A 19,929-nucleotide genomic window follows, 5' to 3' on the forward strand; every position below is an offset into this window, starting at 1 on the left:
ATTTTGGTCTTGGGACCCCTTTACGCTGGGGAAGTTATTGAGGACCCTAAGAGCTTTTATTTATGTGGGTTATATCTACCAATATTTACCGCATTAGAAAATAAACTAATAAATTTGTAAAATATTTGTTAATTTACTTAAAAATAAAATAAACCCACTACATGGTAACATAGGTAACATTTTAATTTAAAATAACTGTATTTTTCAAAACAAAGACATTTAGTGAGAAAAGTAACTGTTTTACATTGTTGCAAATCTCTTTAATGTCTGACATAATACAGGACAGCCAGACACTCCGTGTCTGCTTCTGCATTCAATGTGGTAAAATAAGTTTTTTTCACTGAATTATGAAATCTGTGATGAAAACGCAGCTTCACCCCAATGTGTAGGTGAGAAGGGGAGGACCTTGTAGCAGCCCTGTCAAGTATTTGCAGGTCTTAGACACCACACCACACTCCACAAGTGGTGTTTCCTAAGTTAGTTGCAATGAGCGATCTGAAACCATGTCAGCGTGCTTTTTGTACTTGTTACCTTAAAACCCGTTGGTCTATCTTGCATCTTTTACACATACGTGATTTTGTAACATCATGGTGGTCGTCTGGAAAATACTGGTTCACTGGGTTGTGCAAATGTCAAAACATTTCATTATACCCATCAAAGAAATCCTGTTGGCTAACATACCAGCCAGCAATCTCATCAGGAAAGTCCAAGTGTTGGGTGGCCATGCAGCTGGTGGTGGCTGCGACATAGGTGGGTGTGTGGTGGTGTCTCACTGTGGTTGTAACGCACCCTGTCCGCGTGGCTGGCGGCGAGCCCCTGCTCAGGTCCCCTCCTGCAAGTGCTCACACCGTTCCCCTCGCTTCACTGGGTGTTTGTCTTCTTATTGTTGAGTGTGGCCTGGACGTTGTCTGCATCAGATGTGTGAGCTGCCATGTTTTCTCCCTGTCTGTAGGGAGTTCCCTTTCATCCCTTGCCCTCCCCCTCCTTCTGGACTCCAGCCACTTGTATATATTGGCCCCTAGCTCAACTGATTCTCCTTTTCCCAGAATTTTTCCTATTTTCATATGGGGCGGTTGCTTTGCTGTTGCTGCAAGTTGACTGTCCTCCTTCTGCAGAGTCTGCTCTGCTATTGCTCCTTGCGTAGTTTCACCTCCAGTGGGTCTGAACCGGCTCTCCTCCCTCCGTCTCCTGTGTCTCTTTATTCTGCTACTCTTTCCTCTGCCTTACGGAGCACATAAAATATTTACTACTGTAAAGTCCTCGGCTCCCGTGTCAATTCCAGATGTCCCTATTGGTCGATTCTTCTCTTTGTTATGGTTCATATTTTCCTGCTTTGCAGGTCTGCAATTATTTATTGGATTCCAGACACTGTAAATGTTTTAGGTTGTCAAGTGATGGAATCTGTGTGTGTGTTCTTTTCAATATTGTTGAGTTTTCTCCTGGGATAAGGGTAAGTTACTTGGAAACAAATTTGATCCTTTTGTAATTGTATTTGGGAAATCTGTAACTATTTTTCCTTCAAATTTTTTTTCTGCCTTATTCTCTCTTTCTGGGCCTCCAGTTAAGTGTTAGTCCTTTTCATATTAAGTGGATACACATTTGTAATTGATGTTCATTGTTATTGATCTTTTCTTCCTATTACTTGAATTAGGTAACATAACTATCTTCAAATATACTGAGTCTGTTTGGCTATCTTCAATCCACTGTTAACCTGTCCAGCAAATTTTTCATTTTAGATTTTGTATTTTTCAGTTCTAGAATTTACTTAGTTCTTTTTTTCTTTTTCTGTTAAAATTTCCTATTTGTTGATTAAGAATGAACACTCTATACTCTTGAGCATAGTTGTAATTGCTGCTCCAAAGTCTGTGCCACTAACATCTGGATCATGTTGAGTTGGTCTCCATTATTTGTCTTTTCTCTTGAGCATAGGTCAGGTTTTCCTGTTTCTTTTTATGTCTAGCAGTTTTTTGTATCCCAGACATTGTGGATAACACATTGTAGAGACCCTGGCTTCTGCTATGTCTTCTGTCTTGCTTTCCTTAGGCAGCCATCTTTGTTGAGCTCAGAGTGTAAGCCCCCCCACCATGGTGGGCAGCGGGGCTCTCTGCTCAGTACGTGGCTTTGCTCAGGCTCCTTGGTGTGTGGCCGGTCCCCACCACATGCAGAGTCAGGGTCAAGCAGAGGTCAGGGCAGAGCCCACGCTCGCAATCTGTCCACTCCACGACTGTCTTCACTGTTTCCTCACATGCCAGCTGCTGTGGTGGATGCAGTTCTGATTCTGGTTCTTTTGGCCAGTTTCTTTGTGCCTTTTACTTCCCCCAGTGGCCCTGACTGGGCCTCCCCGAGGCAGAAGTTACAACAAGCAGAAAACTCACCCAAGTGTCAGCTCCCCAAGCCCACCTGCCCATGGTTGTTCTCCAGAGCCTTTTGCATTTTACCCAGTTTGTCCTTGTTGTTTGGGAGGGGGGCTGGTCTAGTGTGAGTCACCCTGCCCTCACTACAAGCCTCTGTCATCGTTCTTTTCGGTCTTAGTCCTCTCGTAACCAGCAGCAGAACCCCACCTGGCTGCATTTTCCCTTCATGTTCTAAAGGGCAGCACACAGACTGTGCTATATTCCACGTGCTCTGCCCACGGCCTGTCCCTCACAGGTAGTTCCTGGTGAGGCTGCAGTGACCCCGAGGGACCCCCGCCTTCCTTTCCCAAGTGCTGGCAAACCCAGGATTGACAACTCATTCAGAAGCGTTGCCAGTGGGCCAGGCTGGCCTCACGGGGCGCAGTTCCCAGATTCCCAGGAAAGCCAAGCGTCCGTGGCCCAGGTCTGGGGGATCAGCACCGTGAACTCAGACTTCCCAGCCCACTTGCTCACATCCTCCCAGTCCTGCCACTTCCACTCACCGACCCCTTTTGTTGTTGGGAAAACAGCTTTAAAGTGAATCCCAACAGGTTCCCCCTTTTTTGAAGAATAAAACAAAAGTGGACTGCGGAGATGCTCAGACTACTGAATCCTCAAAATTAACAGAAAAATCACATTTCAAGTATTTCACCAAATTCTTTGTTGTCTCAAGCCTTGTTTGAAGCCTGTAGGATTTAGTAACTTTAAATTTTAAAAAATCTATAAATAAATTGAGAAAGGATAGGCCTGCATGAGTTTCCTCCCCGGGTGGGGGCAGGGGGCACAGAAGCCCCCGCTGCTGCTCTGGGGTCTCGCTGTCCCTGGGACGTCCCTCCCGCTTGGTCCTCATGGCCCCATCCTGAGTCCAGTCCTGACAGACTGCCGACCCTCCTTCTGGAGACGCTGCTTCCCTTGCCCCCAGTGCACCTCTAGGCCTGGCTGTGTCGTTCCCCGCGCCCAGGTGTTCTCTCTGGCTTCCCCGCCATCTCCCACCCCCTCCCCTCTGCGTAGGCTCCCCCACCCAAACCCCACGGTGGCCCAACTCCCTCCACCCTTGCTGGGCTGGGCTTCTCACCGAAGCGCCCAGTCCTCCCTTGGCTTGGTGCTCCCTTGTACCTGTGTCCTGTGTGCCCAGCACGGCGCCTGGCTCACAGCTGGCCCTCAGCAGACACCGAGGGGCGTCCCCTGGTGCCTGGATGTCTCCTTCCCTCGTTGGAGGGCTCCTGGGCACTTGCACACTGCCTCCCTCATCCCTCCAAACACCCTATTTTATCTTTATGATATTTATTGTTTATATCAGACAGTTATATCTGTCTGAAATAACATCATTCTAAAATTTTATCATCTTTAAGAAATGCTAAGATGTGATTATTTCCTCATAAAGTCAAAAAGCTCCTGGAAATTTTGTTCATATTCTGAATTGATACTCAGTGTACCTGTAGAAGCCACGTGAGGCCCTATTCCAGCTCCTTGTGCTTGCACATGACCCTCCCTGTGGGTGAGCAGGTGGAGCAGGTGTAAGGAGGTGTGGGTGGGTGCAGGCAGGTGGAGCAGGTGTAAGCACACCCATCCTGCCTCAGACCCCACTCCGAGCTGCTGTGTGGCCCCCATGCCCCCCACACACACATATTCCCACTGGTCGGACCAGAGGAAGTCCTACAGGAAAACCACTGACAATCCCATAGTTCACCAGCCCTGGGCCAAGGACCACACACACATGAGACTCACTAACCACAGGCCAATTAATGGGGGTAAATTGGAGGCCTGGTCAAAATAGACACGACAAACCATTTGTATGTTGCTGCCGGCCCTCTGGCCCAACAAGCACACACCCCAGAGTGAATGAAACAGACGGGAGGCATGAATCCATCCTTCCCTCGAGGTCTCCCTCTGTGTATCCAGGGTGGGCAGACCCTCTGGGGTGTGGTCCCCAGACACACAGGGTCCTGGTAACAGGCTGCCCATGGGACTCCCTGGGGGAGCTCACAGCACTGACCACCAGAGCCTGAGCCTCGCTGCCCGCAGATGCCACCAACGCTCGGGAAGGCCGGGAGGCCACCCGAGCCCCTTTATCAAAGGTGTCCCTCCCCTGTTCACTCTGCCCCCGGGCTGGGCCCCTTGTTCCCACTGTGCACTGACCGGTCACGGCTGTTGTGTGTGACCCAGGCCTACAAGTACCTGGAGGAGATGCGGAAGAGAGTGTCCTCCATCAACGTGTCGTACTACGTGAGCCAGCGCACTGTGGACGCCGTGCACCAGGGCCTGGGCATCCCTCTGATGCGCACCATGCCGGAGCAGATGCGCCACAACAACGTGGAGGATCACAAGGAGATGGACGAGGAGGTGATGGAGGAGGTGGAGAATGGCCCCTGAGGGCCTGCTGCTGCCCAGGCTCTTCTGGGACTCGCCAGTCATTGTCAGTAGCAGGAGGCCGACGTTCCTGGTGAAAGTTTTGTGTCTGAGTCCGTAGGCAGAGCTGTGGGAAAATGCGCTAGCCTCCGAGGGGCATCAGGGGGAGGGCCTCTAAGCCACCCCTTCTGAGTCCCTGACCCCTGCAGGGTTTTGTTTTAGCCCGTCGGCAGTCAAGGGAGTTGGTTCATTTTTCCCATGACATTCCCCCAAGTACAGGGTGTAAAGCCTAAGAAACTGAGGGTGTCCCCATATTCCCGGCCCACCCTGGCACCCACACAGGTTGCCCAGCAGTGCATCTGACTGGTTCCCACAGGACACCCCGTCCTGACCACAGGGAGACAATGGTTGGCACTGGGCTGCAGCGGGAGGCTCTGTCCATCTAGGCCGTGCCCTTTCCGTCACCAGCTCCTACCGTTAAGGGGCCATCAGGGACAGCACCATGATGGGGGCGGGGGGGGGCTGCCTCATGCTTTCCCACCCCCAGCTCCACCCACAAGCTGCCGAAATTCTCCAAATAAAGTCTGTTTTCTCGGAGGCCTGTGTCCCCTTCCTGCCCCCATTTCCATGTCTCCCCTTCAGGGGGCCGTGTGTGGGCACCAGGCTCCCTGCAGGAGTGAGAACCACAAAGAGCTCCTGCACCTCTTTTATTCTTCCTTTTCTGTTGTCCTTAAAGTCCCTGGCCTTTAGGTGAGGAAGGGCTGGGGGCACATTGTTAAGAAGCCCCCAGGCCCAGTGGCCCCAGCTCTGCAGTCTGCAGGCTGCACGGAGGCACTGGGCTGAGCAGCCGTCCTGGAGCCCAAGCCTCAGAGGCCACGTCCCAGTCCCAGTCTGTGGGGGGCAGAACCCGAGGCCCTGATGCAGAGTCTTCACTGAGCCGCAGACACTCCAGGCTGTACCAGCTGCACCTCCGCCCCACGTGCTGGCCCCCAGGCCGCACTCTTCCAGCGGGATGTGCCTCCCGGGGGTCGGGGGCTAAGGAGAGGAGAGCGGGAGGAGCTTGTCTCGGAGCTTCTCCAGAAGCAGTAGTGCCTTCACTGCCAGCAGCCTGCAGTCCTCGTCTGGGTCCTTCTCGGCCACGTCTGCAAAGACAGAAACGGAAGCATGGGCAGCGTCACAGCACTGAGCAGGCCAGCCCTCTTCAGCTGCCCTCGTTTGAAGCCTCCTGAATGAGCCCCGCATGGCACAAAAACGTCCTCAGACGCCGGCAAAGGGCTCCTTAGCACCTGGGGCTGGGAGCCCGGCCGGGGAGGCACCTGCACCCACAGTACAAGGCCCCGAGCCATCCCGACACACCGAATGCAGATGTGCTCAGACACCCATGTTGGGGAGCTGGCCTGCAGGAGCCTAGGAGGCTCACGGGCTGCCTCGCCGGGCAGGGTTGGCAGAAAGGGAGAGAAAGGCCGCCATCAGAACCACCGGGCCTGCCAGTGTGGATGCAGATGAGCTGCAAGCCCCAAGGGTGGACGCGGGCATGGTGGCTCTGAGGGCCATGGCTCAAGTGCCCACAGGTGGGGGTACTACTGGCCACAGAGACTTTTTAAAAAGAGCACGTGTGTGGGGAAGGGGTGGCCGCCAGAGAAAATGTGGCAAAATGCCAATCACCACTGTAACTTTGCTGAGGATGGAACTTTCCAGCATATACAGGTGCCACCCCCACATCTGGGCGCCTTCCCTGCAGGACTCCCCAAAGTCAAAGTGACCCGACAGCAGCCATGTCCCCACCCCACACTGAGGACACTCAGCACACAAACGGGAGCCACATGACGCTCATGCTGGGCTGGGGACTGGGCCACGCTGCCCACGAGCTGACGGCACCCCGGCCCCTCCAGGCTGCACCAGCCTCCCGCCACCTGGCCACGGTGACCCTGGCCTAGCACTCACCTCCCAGCCAGGACCGGGCCTCCAGCAGCTCGTCCAGCAGGTCTGCCAGCAGCCGCTCAGCCGGAACGCTGAGGAGGACGGCGGAGACAGCAGACAGCAAGCCCCGGCGCACATAGCTGCAGAGAAGGCAGGAGACTGAGCCGTGAGGAGCTGCAGCCTGGCGCCCTCCACCCACGCCAGGGAAGCCCCGCCGGCCCTTCCTGCTGCAGGAGCACCCAGCCAGGCTGCCTCTCAGCCACCCCGGAAGCTGCCACCCACCTCCCCCTGTCCACTTTCCAGCAGGATTCAGGACCCCCACCCCACCCGACTCCCCTCAGCCCTGTAGCTACTCACGCATCACCATGGAAACGAAGGGCCCACACGAACTCCAGCAGGGCCTTGCCCATGGGCACAGCCACCTGAAACAGCAGAACCCAGTAGGCAGGGGTCCTGGCACACAGCAGTCCCCGCCTCAGACCCCATCCTCAGGTTCAAATACTCCTGTCCCAAGGCAAGGCCCACAGGGGGACAGAACATGGCGCAGACCCCACGGGAGGTGAGCCATCGATGCCAGGGGAACGGGGTCCCAGCTCACCGTGGTGTTCACAGCCAGGTACATCAGGGCCCCTAAGGTGTGGGCCAGTCTCCCAAGAACCAACTGGTCATCTCCCAAAAGGTCAAAAGTCACAAGAGGCCTACAACACAGAACCCAGCGAATGGTGCAGGCCAGGCACTCGGGGCCGGCTCCCCAACCTCGTGGGCCACCAAGGGCACCCCAAGCCCCTGGACGCTCCTCCTCACTGCCTGTCCCCACGTGGCGCCCAGAGCCACAAGGAGAAGGCGTTGGACAGACTCCCCGTCACTTTGCAAGGCCGCCTGGTCAAGCCCGGGCCTGGATCAGGAAGCAGGACCGCTGACTGCAGGGCCTCTGCAGCAAAGGACTCCAGGCCCTTCCCTCTGTCCACAGAGCCTTGCACCCATGTGGCGATGGCTGGGGGACATCTGTACCCTGCTCGGGCTGAGACAGGACAAGGATGCGCACGGGGGCGGCAGGGCACGCCCGGTCGAGGCACCAGGGTGAGGCTCTGGCCCCGGCCCCACCATGAACCCATCATCCGGAGATAACGGACACCCTGACGCCTAATGCCCTCACGTCACTTGATTTAAGCTACAAACAATCACAGCCGAGTTCCTGACCCCCCTGAAGCCAAATCCCACCTTAGCCCCCACCCTAGGGACCCTCCCACCCACGGGTGCCAGGGCTCCTGTTCCCCAAATCACAGGCCTCCAGAAAACTCGCTCACCTGTCAAAATGTTGAAGGAGGGGGAAGAAGAAGTAGCCAGCCACCAAGTTGAATTCGTTGGGGCCAACGGCTGGTGCCCGCCCCAGAGAGCCCTGCCAAACACACGTGCTCACAAGGCGCCAGGCAGGGCACAGGGCACAGCCCCGCCTGGGGACCTCACACCAGGGACACTCGGGGACACTTGGGAGGGGTGGTCCTGAGCACCAGAGGAGCGGGTACCACCCCCCACCCCCGGTGACGACTAAGAATGTCTCCAGACATAGCCCAACATCCCAGGGGAGCATGTTCAGCCCCGGCCTAGAGGGACCCCAATGACCCAGCACACGCCGGGCCAGTTGTTGCCGACAGAGAACCCTCAGGGCTGTTTTCACACCCACATCTGCATTCACGTTTTAAAGTCACTTCAATGTGATGCCCTAACAGCATGTGTCACATCACTCAGTTTGTACCAAAAACCCTCCCTTCACAGGACACAGTGATCGCTGTCCCCTCAGGGCAGAGGTCCCACCCAAGAGGCCACCCCAGGGCCTGGCGGACCTTGGAAAATCGCCGGGTCTTGCGTCTGACGCGCTCCTCCACCACCGCCCGCCAGGCCGGGACCACGGCACCACCAGGCTGGGAGCCGGGGTCTGGGGAGCCCCCCTGGGGAGCCTTCCCAAGGCGCCCCGGCCGAGACAGCTCCTGGGCGGCCAGAGTCAGGACCTTGAAAAGAGGAGACACCCGGGGCAGCCGCCATCCCACTGGGGAAGGATGACATTTTCCAAATTTCAAGGTGAATCGGGTACCCTCGAAGGCCCCGGCAGTCCTGGGGGCGTGGGTTCTGGGAACCCCATGCAAGTCAGTTGGAGTCCCTCAGGCTCACTTCACTTTGTAGGGGAGATAGGAGGGAGGTGGGCGTGCTCCCTGCTGACGAGCCCGAAACCCAGAGCCCATCCAATCCCGCCACCCCCACCTCTCAGGAAAAGGGAAGGAACCCCAGCCCAGGCCATATGTGGACGGAGCCAAACCCGGAGGCCACACGTGCAACCTCGTTTTTAGGAAGCACCCAGGACAGGCAGATGCACAGACAGAGCAGACTGACTGCGGGGCTGGGGGTGGGGGAGGGAGCATCTTGGGTTCTTTTGAGGGTGACGTGGGACGTCCTGAAAGCAGGTGGATGTGATGGTCACACGACGTCAGGAAAGTACCAAACGCCCCTGAACTGTAAACATGGAAACGCTGAACTTTTTTTCAGCTTTGTCTTAGTCTCTGTGTCACTGTGACAAACACACGTGGTGTGACGTTCACCATGGTAATCGTTGTTCAGCGCGGCTCAGCGGCACCAGGTAAACTCATGGTGCCGCCGTCACCACCAGCACCTCCAGAACCTTCTCATCCTCCCAAACTGAACCTCTGTCCCATTAAACCCTGACTCCCCACCCCTCCCCCAGCCCCTGGCACCCACCATCCGCTCTCTTTCTCTGTGAATCTGACGGCTGCAGGGACCTCACGTAAGTGGAACTGTACGCTATTTGTCCTTTTGAGTCTGGCTTATTTCACTGAGCACGGTGTCAGAATTTCGTTTCTTTTTAAGACCAAGTAATATTCCACTGTGTGAACCCACCACATTCTGCACCCACCACATTGCTTATCTTAAGACTGAATTTTACGCTGTGTGCATCATATCTCAGTAATGCTGTTACCCAAAACAAAGAATGCAGCCCCTGAAGCCCAAGCTCTGTCAAGAAAACATCAGACAGACGCTGGTCCCAGCCTCTCAGGTCTGGCAACAAGGGGCTTGGGGAGGCCTGTGGTCCCATCCCTATAGATTCTGGCAAATGCCTGCTCCCCCTCCAGGGGCTTTGCACCAGGCCTGCCAGTCCAGCCCTGATGAGTGGGACAGAGGCCCAGGCACTTACGTCCAGAATGTCCATGCGCTGCCGGAGGCTGTAGTTGAGGGCGTAGAACTGTGCAGTCAGGTACTCCGCCACCTAGGCCGGGCGGACGAGAGGCCTCTGAGGGCCACGATCCCGGAGACAGGGCCCCAGCACAGCCCCTGCTGGGGGCACGACCCAGGCTCCACTCAGCCGCAGGGACTCACCCGAGCCGGGTCTGTGACTGTGACGGCCACCAGGGCCCTCTGGCGCAGCCCCTCGAACCCCGCCACGGCTGTCTTCTCCTCCAGGTGCAGCAGCACCTTGGCCAGCTCCACGCTCACCTGCGCACGGGGTCAGGGTGCTTGACAGAAGGGGCTTGTCTCGAGGAGCCTGGGCTGCGCCCCCCGCCCGGCAGAGGCCCCGCTGCCAAGGCCCATGTGGGCCACGTGGGGCTCCCTGAAGACACATGCCCTTGCCAAGCCATCACCCACCTCCTGCGACCGTGACAGCCCAGCCCTCACACGCTCACCTCCTGAGTGGCAGCCGGGCTCCTGAAGATCAGCCCCTCAAGAGCCCACAGGGCCGCCTCCCAGCGCTCCCAGTCCTCGGACCCGGTCAGAGCTGCCCAGAATCCACATGGCGCCTGAGTGAGGCGGAGCCGGCGGGCAGGGTGGGCAGCATGCGGGGGACCCAGGGCGGGGGCGAGGGCACACCTTCCAAACAGCCCCGCACATACGAGGGCGCCTTGCTGCTTCTCCGCTCCCTGTCTACCGACATGTCGTAGGGGACAAACTCATCATCGCTGAGGAAGAAGAACAGACACACAGACCTGCCTGTTACCCGGGACTCACCCCCAGTCCCTGAAGCTTCGGGAATGGCTGCCAGGCTGAGAGCCCCGTGGGCTGATTTCCGGGTAGGAGGAGGACTCGTCAGGCAGAGGGAACCGGCGCCGCAGGGCCCACACCCTGAGGCAGGCCCCGCCAGGACCCTCGCACTCTCCCCCGTGGTGCTGCCCCCACCTGTCCAGCTCGGAGTCGGAGCCCTCAGGCCCAGGCTGGGGGCCGCTGCGGTCCACAGTCTCTCTGTCAGGAGTCTCTCCACTGACCGGAGTGAAAGACGGGCTTTGGGGACAGAGAAGGATCCCTCAGGGGTGCCCCACAAGTCTCTCATCCCAGAACCCATGCTTCCCGAGGGAGCGCTCTCACCACCCCCGCCCTCATCTTAGCTTCTGCCTCAGCGATAGTAGGACAGGAGTAACAGGTGTGCAGCAGCCACCCCACCTGGCCCACCACGCCCAGAGCTCCAGGAGGGTACCAGGGACCAGGGCATGGAGACCCTCACCCCGCCTCCGAGGGGCTGTCAGCCGCGGGCCGGGGCATGGCCAAAGCCAGCATCTCGCGGGTCAGCTCATCCTCTTCATACTGCAACGCAGATGAGCTGGAGTTGGCTGGGACGGGAGCAGTGGGAGTGGTACAGCTGGGCCCCTGCGAGGCCCTCCCATCACAGCCCGCAGTCTGCGCTTCTGGCCTCTGGCAGCCAACGGTCTTTCAAGAGCAACTGTCCAGGTTTCCCCCTCTGCAGAGGGTGGCACTGGGGGGGCTGAAGGCTGGAGGGCCTGGGAATCCCCCAGACACAGAGCAGATGTGGCACCATCTCCAAGGACATCCCAGAGGGCTCGGCAGACGGAGGGGAGGCCTGAGAGTCCCGTCTAGAGAATCCAGCTGGGGACACGTGGTCAGGCGCCAGCTGAGGGGCTGCGCCTCCACTCCCCTCCCAGCCGCGGCCTCAGTAGGGCCACCAGGGCCAACTCAACACCAAGCACAGATGCTCCGTGGTCCTGGACACAGGCAGGCAGGGTGACACCGGGGCAGGAGTGTCAGCAGCTCAGGGAGAGCATGGCAGGCGCAGCCCTTGCTCACCTGGAACTTCAGGGGAGGGCCCTCGGGGTGGATCCGGGCACTGGCCACCTCAGCCACAATCATGCCCAAGCGGCGCACGGGGGGCAGGCTGCTGTCCAAGCGGCTCTTCACTCCCTCCATCAGGCTGGCCAACAACTCTGGAAGCACCGACGCGCATGGGCTGAGCTGGGGGTGGGGGGAGGATGGGGCTCCGGCGGGGGCAGTGGGGATGGGGCACCCCCGCGTGCTCACCATCCCGGCTGTCCCGGAGCTCCGCCTCCCCCAGGTGCGCCAGGCAGATGAGGATGGCCTTGCTGACGTAGCGCTGCTGCACCAGGGGCACGTGGCGGATGGCACTGCTGCTGCCCCACGTCTCCAGGAGCTCCTTCAGCGCCTGGTAGGTGGTAGGCCCGGCCTGGCAGACAGCCCCCGCCTCCCCAACACATCCCGGGACCTTGTGGGCCTTGGTGCCCACGTCCCCACAGCCCCAGAGAGGCTCCGGCCAGCGCCCTCCACCCCAGGCAGGAACGCTCTCCCCGCGGGGACTGAGAGTCCCTTACCTGCACAGGCAGTGCTTACCTGCATGAGGAGTGAGCGCCGCTGGCTGTCCATGGCCAGGTAGCCCAGCAGGCTCTGCAGCATGGGCATCTGCGACAGAGCCGGCGTCCTCTCACCGTCTGCCAGGCAGACACCGCCCGCCCGGCCCAGGGAGCCCAGGGGCAGGACGGGTCTGGGCTGAAGGACAACATGTCCGGGCAGCCGAGCACTGCTCCAGCCCCGCCTGCCGCAGCTACCACCCCCGGCTGGCACCCTCACCGTGCAGCTGTACTGTAGGAACAGCAGCTTCCGGGTCATCACAAACTGGGCCTTCTTACTCTTTGTCACCAGGTTCCCCAGAAGCCGTGAGAGGACTTCAGGCCTGCGAGGCACAGCGGTGGGGAGAGGGAAAAGCACAACTCCGAATCCCACGGATCCACACTGGACCCCCGGGCTCCATGCTAACCACCAGGGAGCCGTGCAGGTGCTTCAGCCCTGAGTCAGTCCTGACTCTCCCTCCTCCCAGTAAATGTGGAAACCAGGGAGCCCAGCGACTGGACACAAGAGGACATCCTTTGCCTGCCCCGACCAGTCCAGGTGAAATGCTCCGTCTAGACCAGGGCAGCCAGCTTTCTCTGTGAAGGGCCAGGCTGCAGGCCATCAGGCTCTGTAGAGACACGGTAGCTGAGAGCAGCGACAGCAGGTAGGTACACGGATGAGCGTGGCTGTTTGCTGATAAAACTTTACTTACAAAAACACAGTGAGCCACATTCGACCCAAAGGCCGTAGTCTGCAGATCCCAATCTAGACTGAGAGGCCCCTGCTTCCTTTAGTGAGTTAGAGCTCAACACACCCTCCCGCCAGCATGGAAGCAGGTGAGGCTGTGTTCCCCTCCTCATCCCTCAAATCAAAGACGTGAAGATTAAAAGAAAAAGAAAAAACAAGAAAACTGATAAAGTCAAAGAGAAAGACCCAGGCAAAGTGACCTACAGCCCTGGGGCAGACAGCACGACAGCCTCGGTGACAGAGAAGGCTGAGCCCTACCCAGTGACCCACGGTATGCTGGGCTCACACGGCAGTTAGGACATCTCAGAGAAGCCAAACCAGTGGTCCGGCCAGGACAGACCCAGGCCTGTGTTAAGGTGGGGGCCCCCCCTCACGAGGAGCCTTCACACAGGCGAGTAAAAGACTCGATCAGATGGTTCGTGATGCCTTCAAGACACATACCCTCAGCCAGAATCAAAGAAATGTGAAGTCAAACAGGGAGGAAACATCTTTGGCAGAGAAACAGGCCCTTCATGCTGGGAGATGGTCTGAAGGAACGTGGATGACAACCAAGCGACCCAGCACTGCCCTTTCAGGAACATGGCCCGCAGACCCCCTTGCTCACAGACACAGAGGTGGACGGGCACACAGGAAAGTCACCACAGCCACCAGGTGGGAGGAAGCTGCATTCCCCGCACACCCTTCTGCATGATTTGGGTTTTCTGAAAACAGGGACCCTCAGGCTGCAGAGAAGCCGCAGCCTCCGTCTCGGTCCAGCCAGATGAGGACTGGGGGGCCCAGCACAGCCGTCAGGAGTGGGAAAGATGGGCGTTTGCACAGCCAAACTCTACGAAATGACTGGCCACCAGACAGGGGCCACCGCCCACATCCCATGAGCGTTGACCCCACATAGGCAGGAGTCGTTTGGATCCCCACTGCCCGCCCTCCTGGGGGAGAAGCGTTTGCAGCAGAAAGGATGCCTTACTTCTTACCCTGGGGCAGCCTCCACGAACCCCTTCACCACGGCCTCCATGGCCCAGTCAGGCACGCGCTCCACCAGGCACCAGCAGACCCGCTGCCAGAGGCAGCTGCCCTGGGTGAGCACCGTCAGCCGGGGCACAAGCACGCCCAGGACCTCCTCTGAGGGGAAGCACACAGGGGCCCTGAGCCCAGAGGCCATGGAGCGTCCAGTGTCTGCAGCCCACAGGCCCACCTATCACAGAGCCAAGACCCCACCCAGGGGCCCAGCAGGGCCAGACCCACGCAAGGGGACCTCAGCAACTCCCCACAAGGGATCCGCACAGCCCACCCCTCCCGGGACGTGCCGCAGCTTCTCCCATGACGAACACTCACTCTGTCTCCCGTGGACGCAGGCTTTCCCCAGGACCTGAGACAGGAAGGAGACGGAGCAGTCCAGGCCACCTGGGACAGGAAGGAGACGGTGGTAAGGCCGTCAACGCACACCTGGCCGAGCAGAGACAGACCTTGTTCCAGGCGGATCCCAGGTTGTAAAACTGCCAACTTGTTGGGTCTAATTCCAACCTCACCAGCCTTGTTTCCAACTCAAAGAGCCAATGAAAATAACCATTTAAAAAGCATTATGTTCAGTGATCCTATAAAGCAGGGACCACTGCGGGGCACCGGGAGGCGGCAGCACCAGAGGGGCCCAGTGAAGAGGAGGGGCTCTAAGCGCCACAGGGAGGAAATGAGGACGGAGGAACAAGGAGAGGGTGGGTGGCGGCAGCAGCCCCAGAAGAGCCAGGGTGATGGGACCAACCAGGAGACAGATGGCCCCGCGCATGATGCAAACGCAGTATCTGAGATCTAAAGATGGCCGTTTGGGATCCTGCCAAGACAGAATTCAACGCAGCCACTCACAGGATGAAGGGGACATTGCTCCAGAGGCATTCAGGACACCCAGGCAGGCGGACCCTCCCAGCCAGAGCAGGGGCTGGGCGGCCCTGCTGGAACCCCGCTTGGACGCTTGGGCTGGAGAAATGCAGGCGCACACCTCCCCCCGCGTGGTTCTCTCACCCGAGACAGTAATGCTCAGGGACACAGCAGGGGGAGCAGAGGGTGTGCAGACACAAGGGGGCCCCACAGAGCAGCAGAGGCCTCACCCCTGCGGCCCCCTGCCGAGTGCCACCTGGCTGTCTCCCAGGGCAGCCACTCGCCATGTGCGGTTAACTGTGGGCAGACAGGCAACCCCTCACGACCTGCGTCCATGAGGGCAGAACAGTCTGCGAGATGTGGGCACAACTCCAGCCCCAAGGACACAATACTTAGGTCTATTTCTCTCAACACCCGTGAGGACCACCGGCCTGCATCAGCCACCACTCTGAGCACCGGGTCGGCGGTGCGCACAAGCCCAGGCCCGCAGCTCACTCTGGGGGGGGACGTCGGACAACAGGGCGGGGCCCCTCTGAGCACCGTAGAGGATGGCCAGTTCCAGGGAGAGGACAAGCCAGCAGCTACGACACTAAACAGGGTGACCAGGAAGGCGGCCCTGAGACGAGGCACTTGAGGCCAGAGCACGGGGCGTCCCAAGCAGGAACGCCCGCCAGTCCAGAACTGGGAGGAGGCAGGAGCAGAGATGCTGGAAGGTTCTGAGTGTGGCTCATGGTAACAGCATGATGCAGTTGCTCAGCTCAGACAAGACAGGAGGGCACGTGGGAGGCTGTGGTAAGAACCCAGGCGAGATGAGGGCCTCGGGCCAGGGTGGGGGCAGTGCAGGGGCCAGGGCCACAGGGAAGGCAGGACCTCACTGGGGGAAAGGGCGGTGGCTCGGACAGCCCGCCCGCTCTTTACCACCTGACGCCCACCCCCATTCAGGCTGCCATGGCCCCTGGCTTCTCTCGGCTCTTGGAACACACATGTGGGGAAGCCATGTCCCTGATGCTCCAGAGACCATGATTAGTGGAGAGGGTGGGCAGGAAGCTGCTCCCATGGCCCCCAGGTGCAGAGAGCTCCCTCAGGGTCGGCCTCCAGCACCGCCTCCAGACAGCAGAGCACCGAGGTCCTCCACCCACGATGACAAGGCCACGGGCACCGCAGCCGGAAGCCACCTTGGACCCTCTTCACAGTAAGAGCTTTTTGGTTTCCAGACTGTGGACGTTCCCTTATTCTGAGTGAGGGGCCGGGCGGTGAGCAGCCCCACCTGGACGTCCAACCAAGGACTGCAGGGCTTACGGGTCAGCTCCACCTCCAAGGCAGCAGAGTTGTGGGTGAAACTTCACAGCTGGGTGGCTGCCGCCCCAGACATGCGATAACGTCTGACTGGACGATGGCACTGCCCAGAGATGGCAAAGTCCCCGGAGCGCTGGGAGGGAGGGAGGAGACAATGGCCTGAGGAGGCTGTTAGAAGAGGGGCTCTCACCTCGGAGAGAGTCCACGACCACCTGCAGCACTCGCAGGACTTCCTCGCCCAGCAGAGGGAAGTAGTTCTGAGGGAAGAATGTGGCCAGGTTCTCCCGCTGCAGACGGTTGCCCAGGCGATCGGGCAGGCCCACAACCTTGTTGAGAAGCGTCTCCTGAAGCAGGGGGAAGGCTGGCCCTGCCTGCTGCCGACACTGCCCCTCCATCACAGCGGCCATCCTGCCCACGCTCAGGAACCTGGCCAGCAGCTGCGCCATCTTCATCAGACGGAAGCTGGGGCTGAACCAAGAGCAGGTGTAAACAGCCTCGCTTCCTAGGGGGGCATGAAAGCCTGCCAGCCCCACGCAGCTTCCCCACCTTCGAATCACCGGACCCACCGACTTCTACAGCAACTGCTGAAAACCCAGCTTCCCAATAACACAGCTTCCCCGCAAGGACCGTGGTGTGCTTGATGTTGAGGGAATGAGTTTGCTGGGGTGCCTCACACAGAGCTGGGGGCCACAGAGTGAAGGGGCCCCAGGAGGATGGCCACGCCCACTGCCTACCTAGACCACCTAAGCCCGGATGCAAACACTCCTGCTGCTGCCCCTGGCCCACATGGCAGGACAGAGGGCTAGGGCCTTCCCATCGCAGGAGATTAACGCAACCCGCTTTTAGTTCAGTGCTCTGACGTGCACAGGTTTTATTCTCTCACATTTCAGGATGCCAAACTCTCACAGAATCTGGAGAACCCGTTGGTTCGAAATCCTTCAGGTGTTAAAGCGAACCCATAATCAGACCCAGCCCAGCTCACCTGGCAGCACCCTCGATGGACTCCATCAGCACCAGGAAGGCTTGGTCAGCCGGGCCCTCCAGGAAGAAGCTGGCCCACAGCTCCTCCATTTGGCCGTCAGGCAGCAGCTCCAGCCAGTCGGGGCTCAGCTTGCCGACCAGACATCTGAGAAAGGTGGAAAAGTGGATCCTGGCAAACTCCTCCTGCTCCTCAGGGAGGGCTGGATTCTCCGTTTCACCAAGATAGCGCTTCAGGGACCCCAGGGTGCAGGAGATGCGGCCCCCATCCTCAGAAGATGAAAGGATGTGAACAGCCTCCCAGACGGTGAGCCGGACGGCAGAGACCTCAGGATCCATCCTGGAGTTCACAGGAAAGGCACGTGAGAAAGGAAGTCCAGGGAGCTGTCATCATCCACGTGGGACTCAGTCTCGGATAAGGAAGCACTTTTCACATACTCTCAGAAAGCCCGCTCTCCCGCCCTCGAGGAGGGAAGGTTTCATGGTCCAAGGCTTCCATGGTGCCTTCTGCAGTAGGGCAACCACGCCCCAGGGACCCATGTCTGGAGACACCTTAGATGCCATAACCGGAGGTGCTACTCTGTCTCTAGTGGGTGGCTGAGGCCAGGGATGCTGGTAAACATCCCATATACCCCATTACGCAGGACAGCCCCCACAACAGGAGTAGCCAAACCCAAATGTCAAGGGAGCTGAGGCTGGGAGACCCATCAGCACTTCTAACTCCCTGACGCATCCACCTGTGGTTCACCTTGCCAAGCTCCCTTCCTTCCCAGAAAACAAAACCATCTGCAGGTAGCATTTACTTCGGGTCGGGCGCCCCTGCAGCACGAGCGCCATTAAGTAGGCAGCTGTCTGTCACCAGTGCACCCAGCCACTAGGTCGGGATGCACTAGGGGCCCAAGAAGTGTCCCCACTGGCCTGGGCCTCCTCGCCCAGCCCGGTCCACGCGGGCTCCTTCTCGGGGCGTGGAGACCCGCTAGCGATCGCCCGGCCCCGCACCCGCTCCCCAGCGTGCGCCCGGAGCCCTAGTGGCGCGGCGGGCAGCGGTCCTCGGGGGACGGGATGGGGTGTCGGGGCAGGCGGGGACCTCCGGACGGGCAGCGGTCACAGGGAGGCACGCACCCGCCGGGTCCGCAGAGTCGCCAAGGCGCGCTGCGCCCCGCTCGCTCCGCCAATACCGACCCGTCGCCGATTCGCTACAGCCCCCGAGGCCCAGCTCTGCGCTCGGTTCGCGGTCCCTCACGCGGCCGCAGAGCAAAAGTTCCCGGGGCCCTGGCAGAGCTGGTGCTGAATTTTTTGAGCCTGTGGCGCCGGTACTAGGGGAAGCTGGTGACGAATCTGCGGCGAACCTGCGAGCCGGAAGACGCGCGGGACAGGCGGCTGTATCTGCGCCTGCGCTGGGGCGGGGGCGGGGCCCGAGTGGGCGTGGTTCCTGGTGGGCGGGGCAGTGTGCTTTAGGTTGAGCGGCAGGTGGCTTGGAGTCCAGCACTTACGCGCCCGCCTGCCTTCCCTCAGCCTCCGCGTCGGTCTTCCCGGAGTTACCTCCTCCCGCCCTTCCCCCGCTCGCGAGCCCCAATCTCTCCTGAGCTCACACGTGCGCGCCTCCACAAACTCCTACTGAGCACCAAACGCGTGTGCGGCCTCGCCGCCCGCCCAGAGGTATGGCCCGCTCTCCGCAGGCCGCGACCTTTGCAGGGAAACGGGCCACAGACTAGGATGAAGTCGCAACTGGGGTGATTTCGGGTATTGATGGGTGTCCTGGGACAGGTGCTGCACCGTTCAGCACGGTAGTCACCAGCCACCGGGTCAGTTCCTTGGTTGCACTGTCCACGTGTCAAGGGCTCGATAGCCACCTGACACAATGCACAGCGTAGATATAGGACCTTCCGTCTTGGCAGAACGTCCTATGGCGACCTTGGGGAGCGATCTGGGAAGACTTCTCAAGGAGGTACTATTTCAGCCCAGAAAGCCGTTGAGGTGACATGGAAAACATTTATTCATTCAACATACATTAACTAATTCCCTGCTGAGGCAGCAAGCACTCTTCCAGGGCACAGAATGAAGCAAAGTTCCTGTTCACACGTCAAGGGGGCAAATAAAGTACACGTACAATATATCAGATGGCAGATAATGGTAAGAAAAATTAGGGAGGGTAAGAAAATGAGTGACCAAGGGCGGTCTCCTTTTACAAGCTCCACTCTCTGGGCTTCCCTGGTGGCGCAGTGGTTGAGAGTCCGCCTGCCGATGCAGGGGACGAGGGTTCGTGCCCAGGTCTGGGAGGATCCCACATGCCGTGGAGCAGCTGGGCCCGTGGGCCATGGCCGCTGGGCCTGCGCGTCCAGAGCCTGTGCTCCGCAACGGGAGAGGCCACAGCAGTGAGAGGCCCGCGTACTGCAAAAAAATAAAAATAAAAAATAAAAGCTCTTGGGGCTTCCCTGGTGGTGCAGTGGTTGAGAGTCCGCCTGCCGATGCAGGGCACACAGGTTCGTGCCCCGGTCCGGGAAGATCCCACATGCCGCGGAGCGGCTGGGCCCGTGAGCCATGGCCGTTGAGCCTGCGCGTCCGGAGCCTGTGCTCCGCAATGGGAGAGGCCACAACAGTGAGAGGCCCACGTAACGCAAAAAAAATAAATAAATAAATAAAATAAAATAAAATAAAAGCTCCACTCTGGGTGCAGTTAGGAGAATGGACGGTAGGGGGCAACCGCGGATGCAGAAAGCCCCGCGGGGCGTCCGGTGCG

At 59.0% G+C, this 19,929-nt stretch overlaps 2 protein-coding genes across 14 annotated transcripts in view; one reads left to right on the forward strand and one right to left on the reverse strand.

The window, feature by feature from the left end:
- Positions 1-4,768, forward strand: part of IFT140 (intraflagellar transport 140) — a 70,791-nt gene extending 66,023 nt beyond the window's left edge. For all 9 annotated transcript variants that reach the window (XM_081257686.1, XM_081257682.1, XM_081257688.1 and 6 more), the window contains one exon: positions 4,560-4,768. In XM_081257686.1, coding sequence (XP_081113812.1) covers positions 4,560-4,766 — 207 coding nt within the window. In that variant the 3' untranslated portion in view covers positions 4,767-4,768. The remainder of the gene's footprint in view (positions 1-4,559) is intronic.
- Positions 4,769-5,749: 981 nt separating this feature from the next.
- On the reverse strand, positions 5,750-18,561 carry TELO2 (telomere maintenance 2). Of its 5 annotated transcripts, none has more exons than XM_081257695.1 (21): positions 18,539-18,561; positions 17,194-17,529; positions 16,402-16,679; positions 14,379-14,447; positions 14,018-14,165; positions 12,540-12,642; positions 12,303-12,371; positions 11,976-12,117; positions 11,745-11,881; positions 11,167-11,246; positions 10,845-10,946; positions 10,539-10,627; positions 10,355-10,446; positions 10,050-10,166; positions 9,868-9,939; positions 8,507-8,671; positions 7,970-8,061; positions 7,261-7,360; positions 7,020-7,084; positions 6,687-6,802; positions 5,750-5,884 (listed from the first exon to the last, which is right to left on the reverse strand). In XM_081257695.1, the coding sequence occupies exons 2-21, from the start codon at positions 17,526-17,528 to the stop codon at positions 5,778-5,780; spliced, it is 2,478 nt and encodes an 825-aa protein (XP_081113821.1). In that variant the 5' UTR covers position 17,529; positions 18,539-18,561; the 3' UTR covers positions 5,750-5,777. The 5 variants fall into 5 exon arrangements, with proteins under 5 accessions (XP_081113821.1, XP_081113820.1, XP_081113819.1 ...); XM_081257694.1 differs by lacking the exon at positions 18,539-18,561 and adding an exon at positions 18,372-18,526; XM_081257693.1 differs by lacking the exon at positions 18,539-18,561 and adding an exon at positions 18,312-18,526.
- Between the last annotated feature and the right edge of the window lie 1,368 nt (positions 18,562-19,929).

This window comes from Mesoplodon bidens, assembly GCF_964165515.1.
Source record: "Mesoplodon bidens genome assembly, chromosome: 15".
NCBI lineage: Eukaryota > Metazoa > Chordata > Mammalia > Artiodactyla > Ziphiidae > Mesoplodon > Mesoplodon bidens.

Excerpts from the sequence above, each read along its gene's own strand:
- TELO2 (XM_081257692.1), bottom strand. The coding sequence starts at position 17,975 with ATGGTTTTGTTTTCTGGGAAGGAAGGGAGCTTGGCAAG. Across the intron at positions 14,166-14,378 it reads CTGCGTCCACGGGAGACAGA|AGGAGGTCCTGGGCGTGCTT; the intron begins GTGAGTGTTCGT and ends GCTTCCCCTCAG. Across the intron at positions 9,940-10,049 it reads CAGTCACAGACCCGGCTCGG|GTGGCGGAGTACCTGACTGC; the intron begins GTGAGTCCCTGC and ends CGCCCGGCCTAG.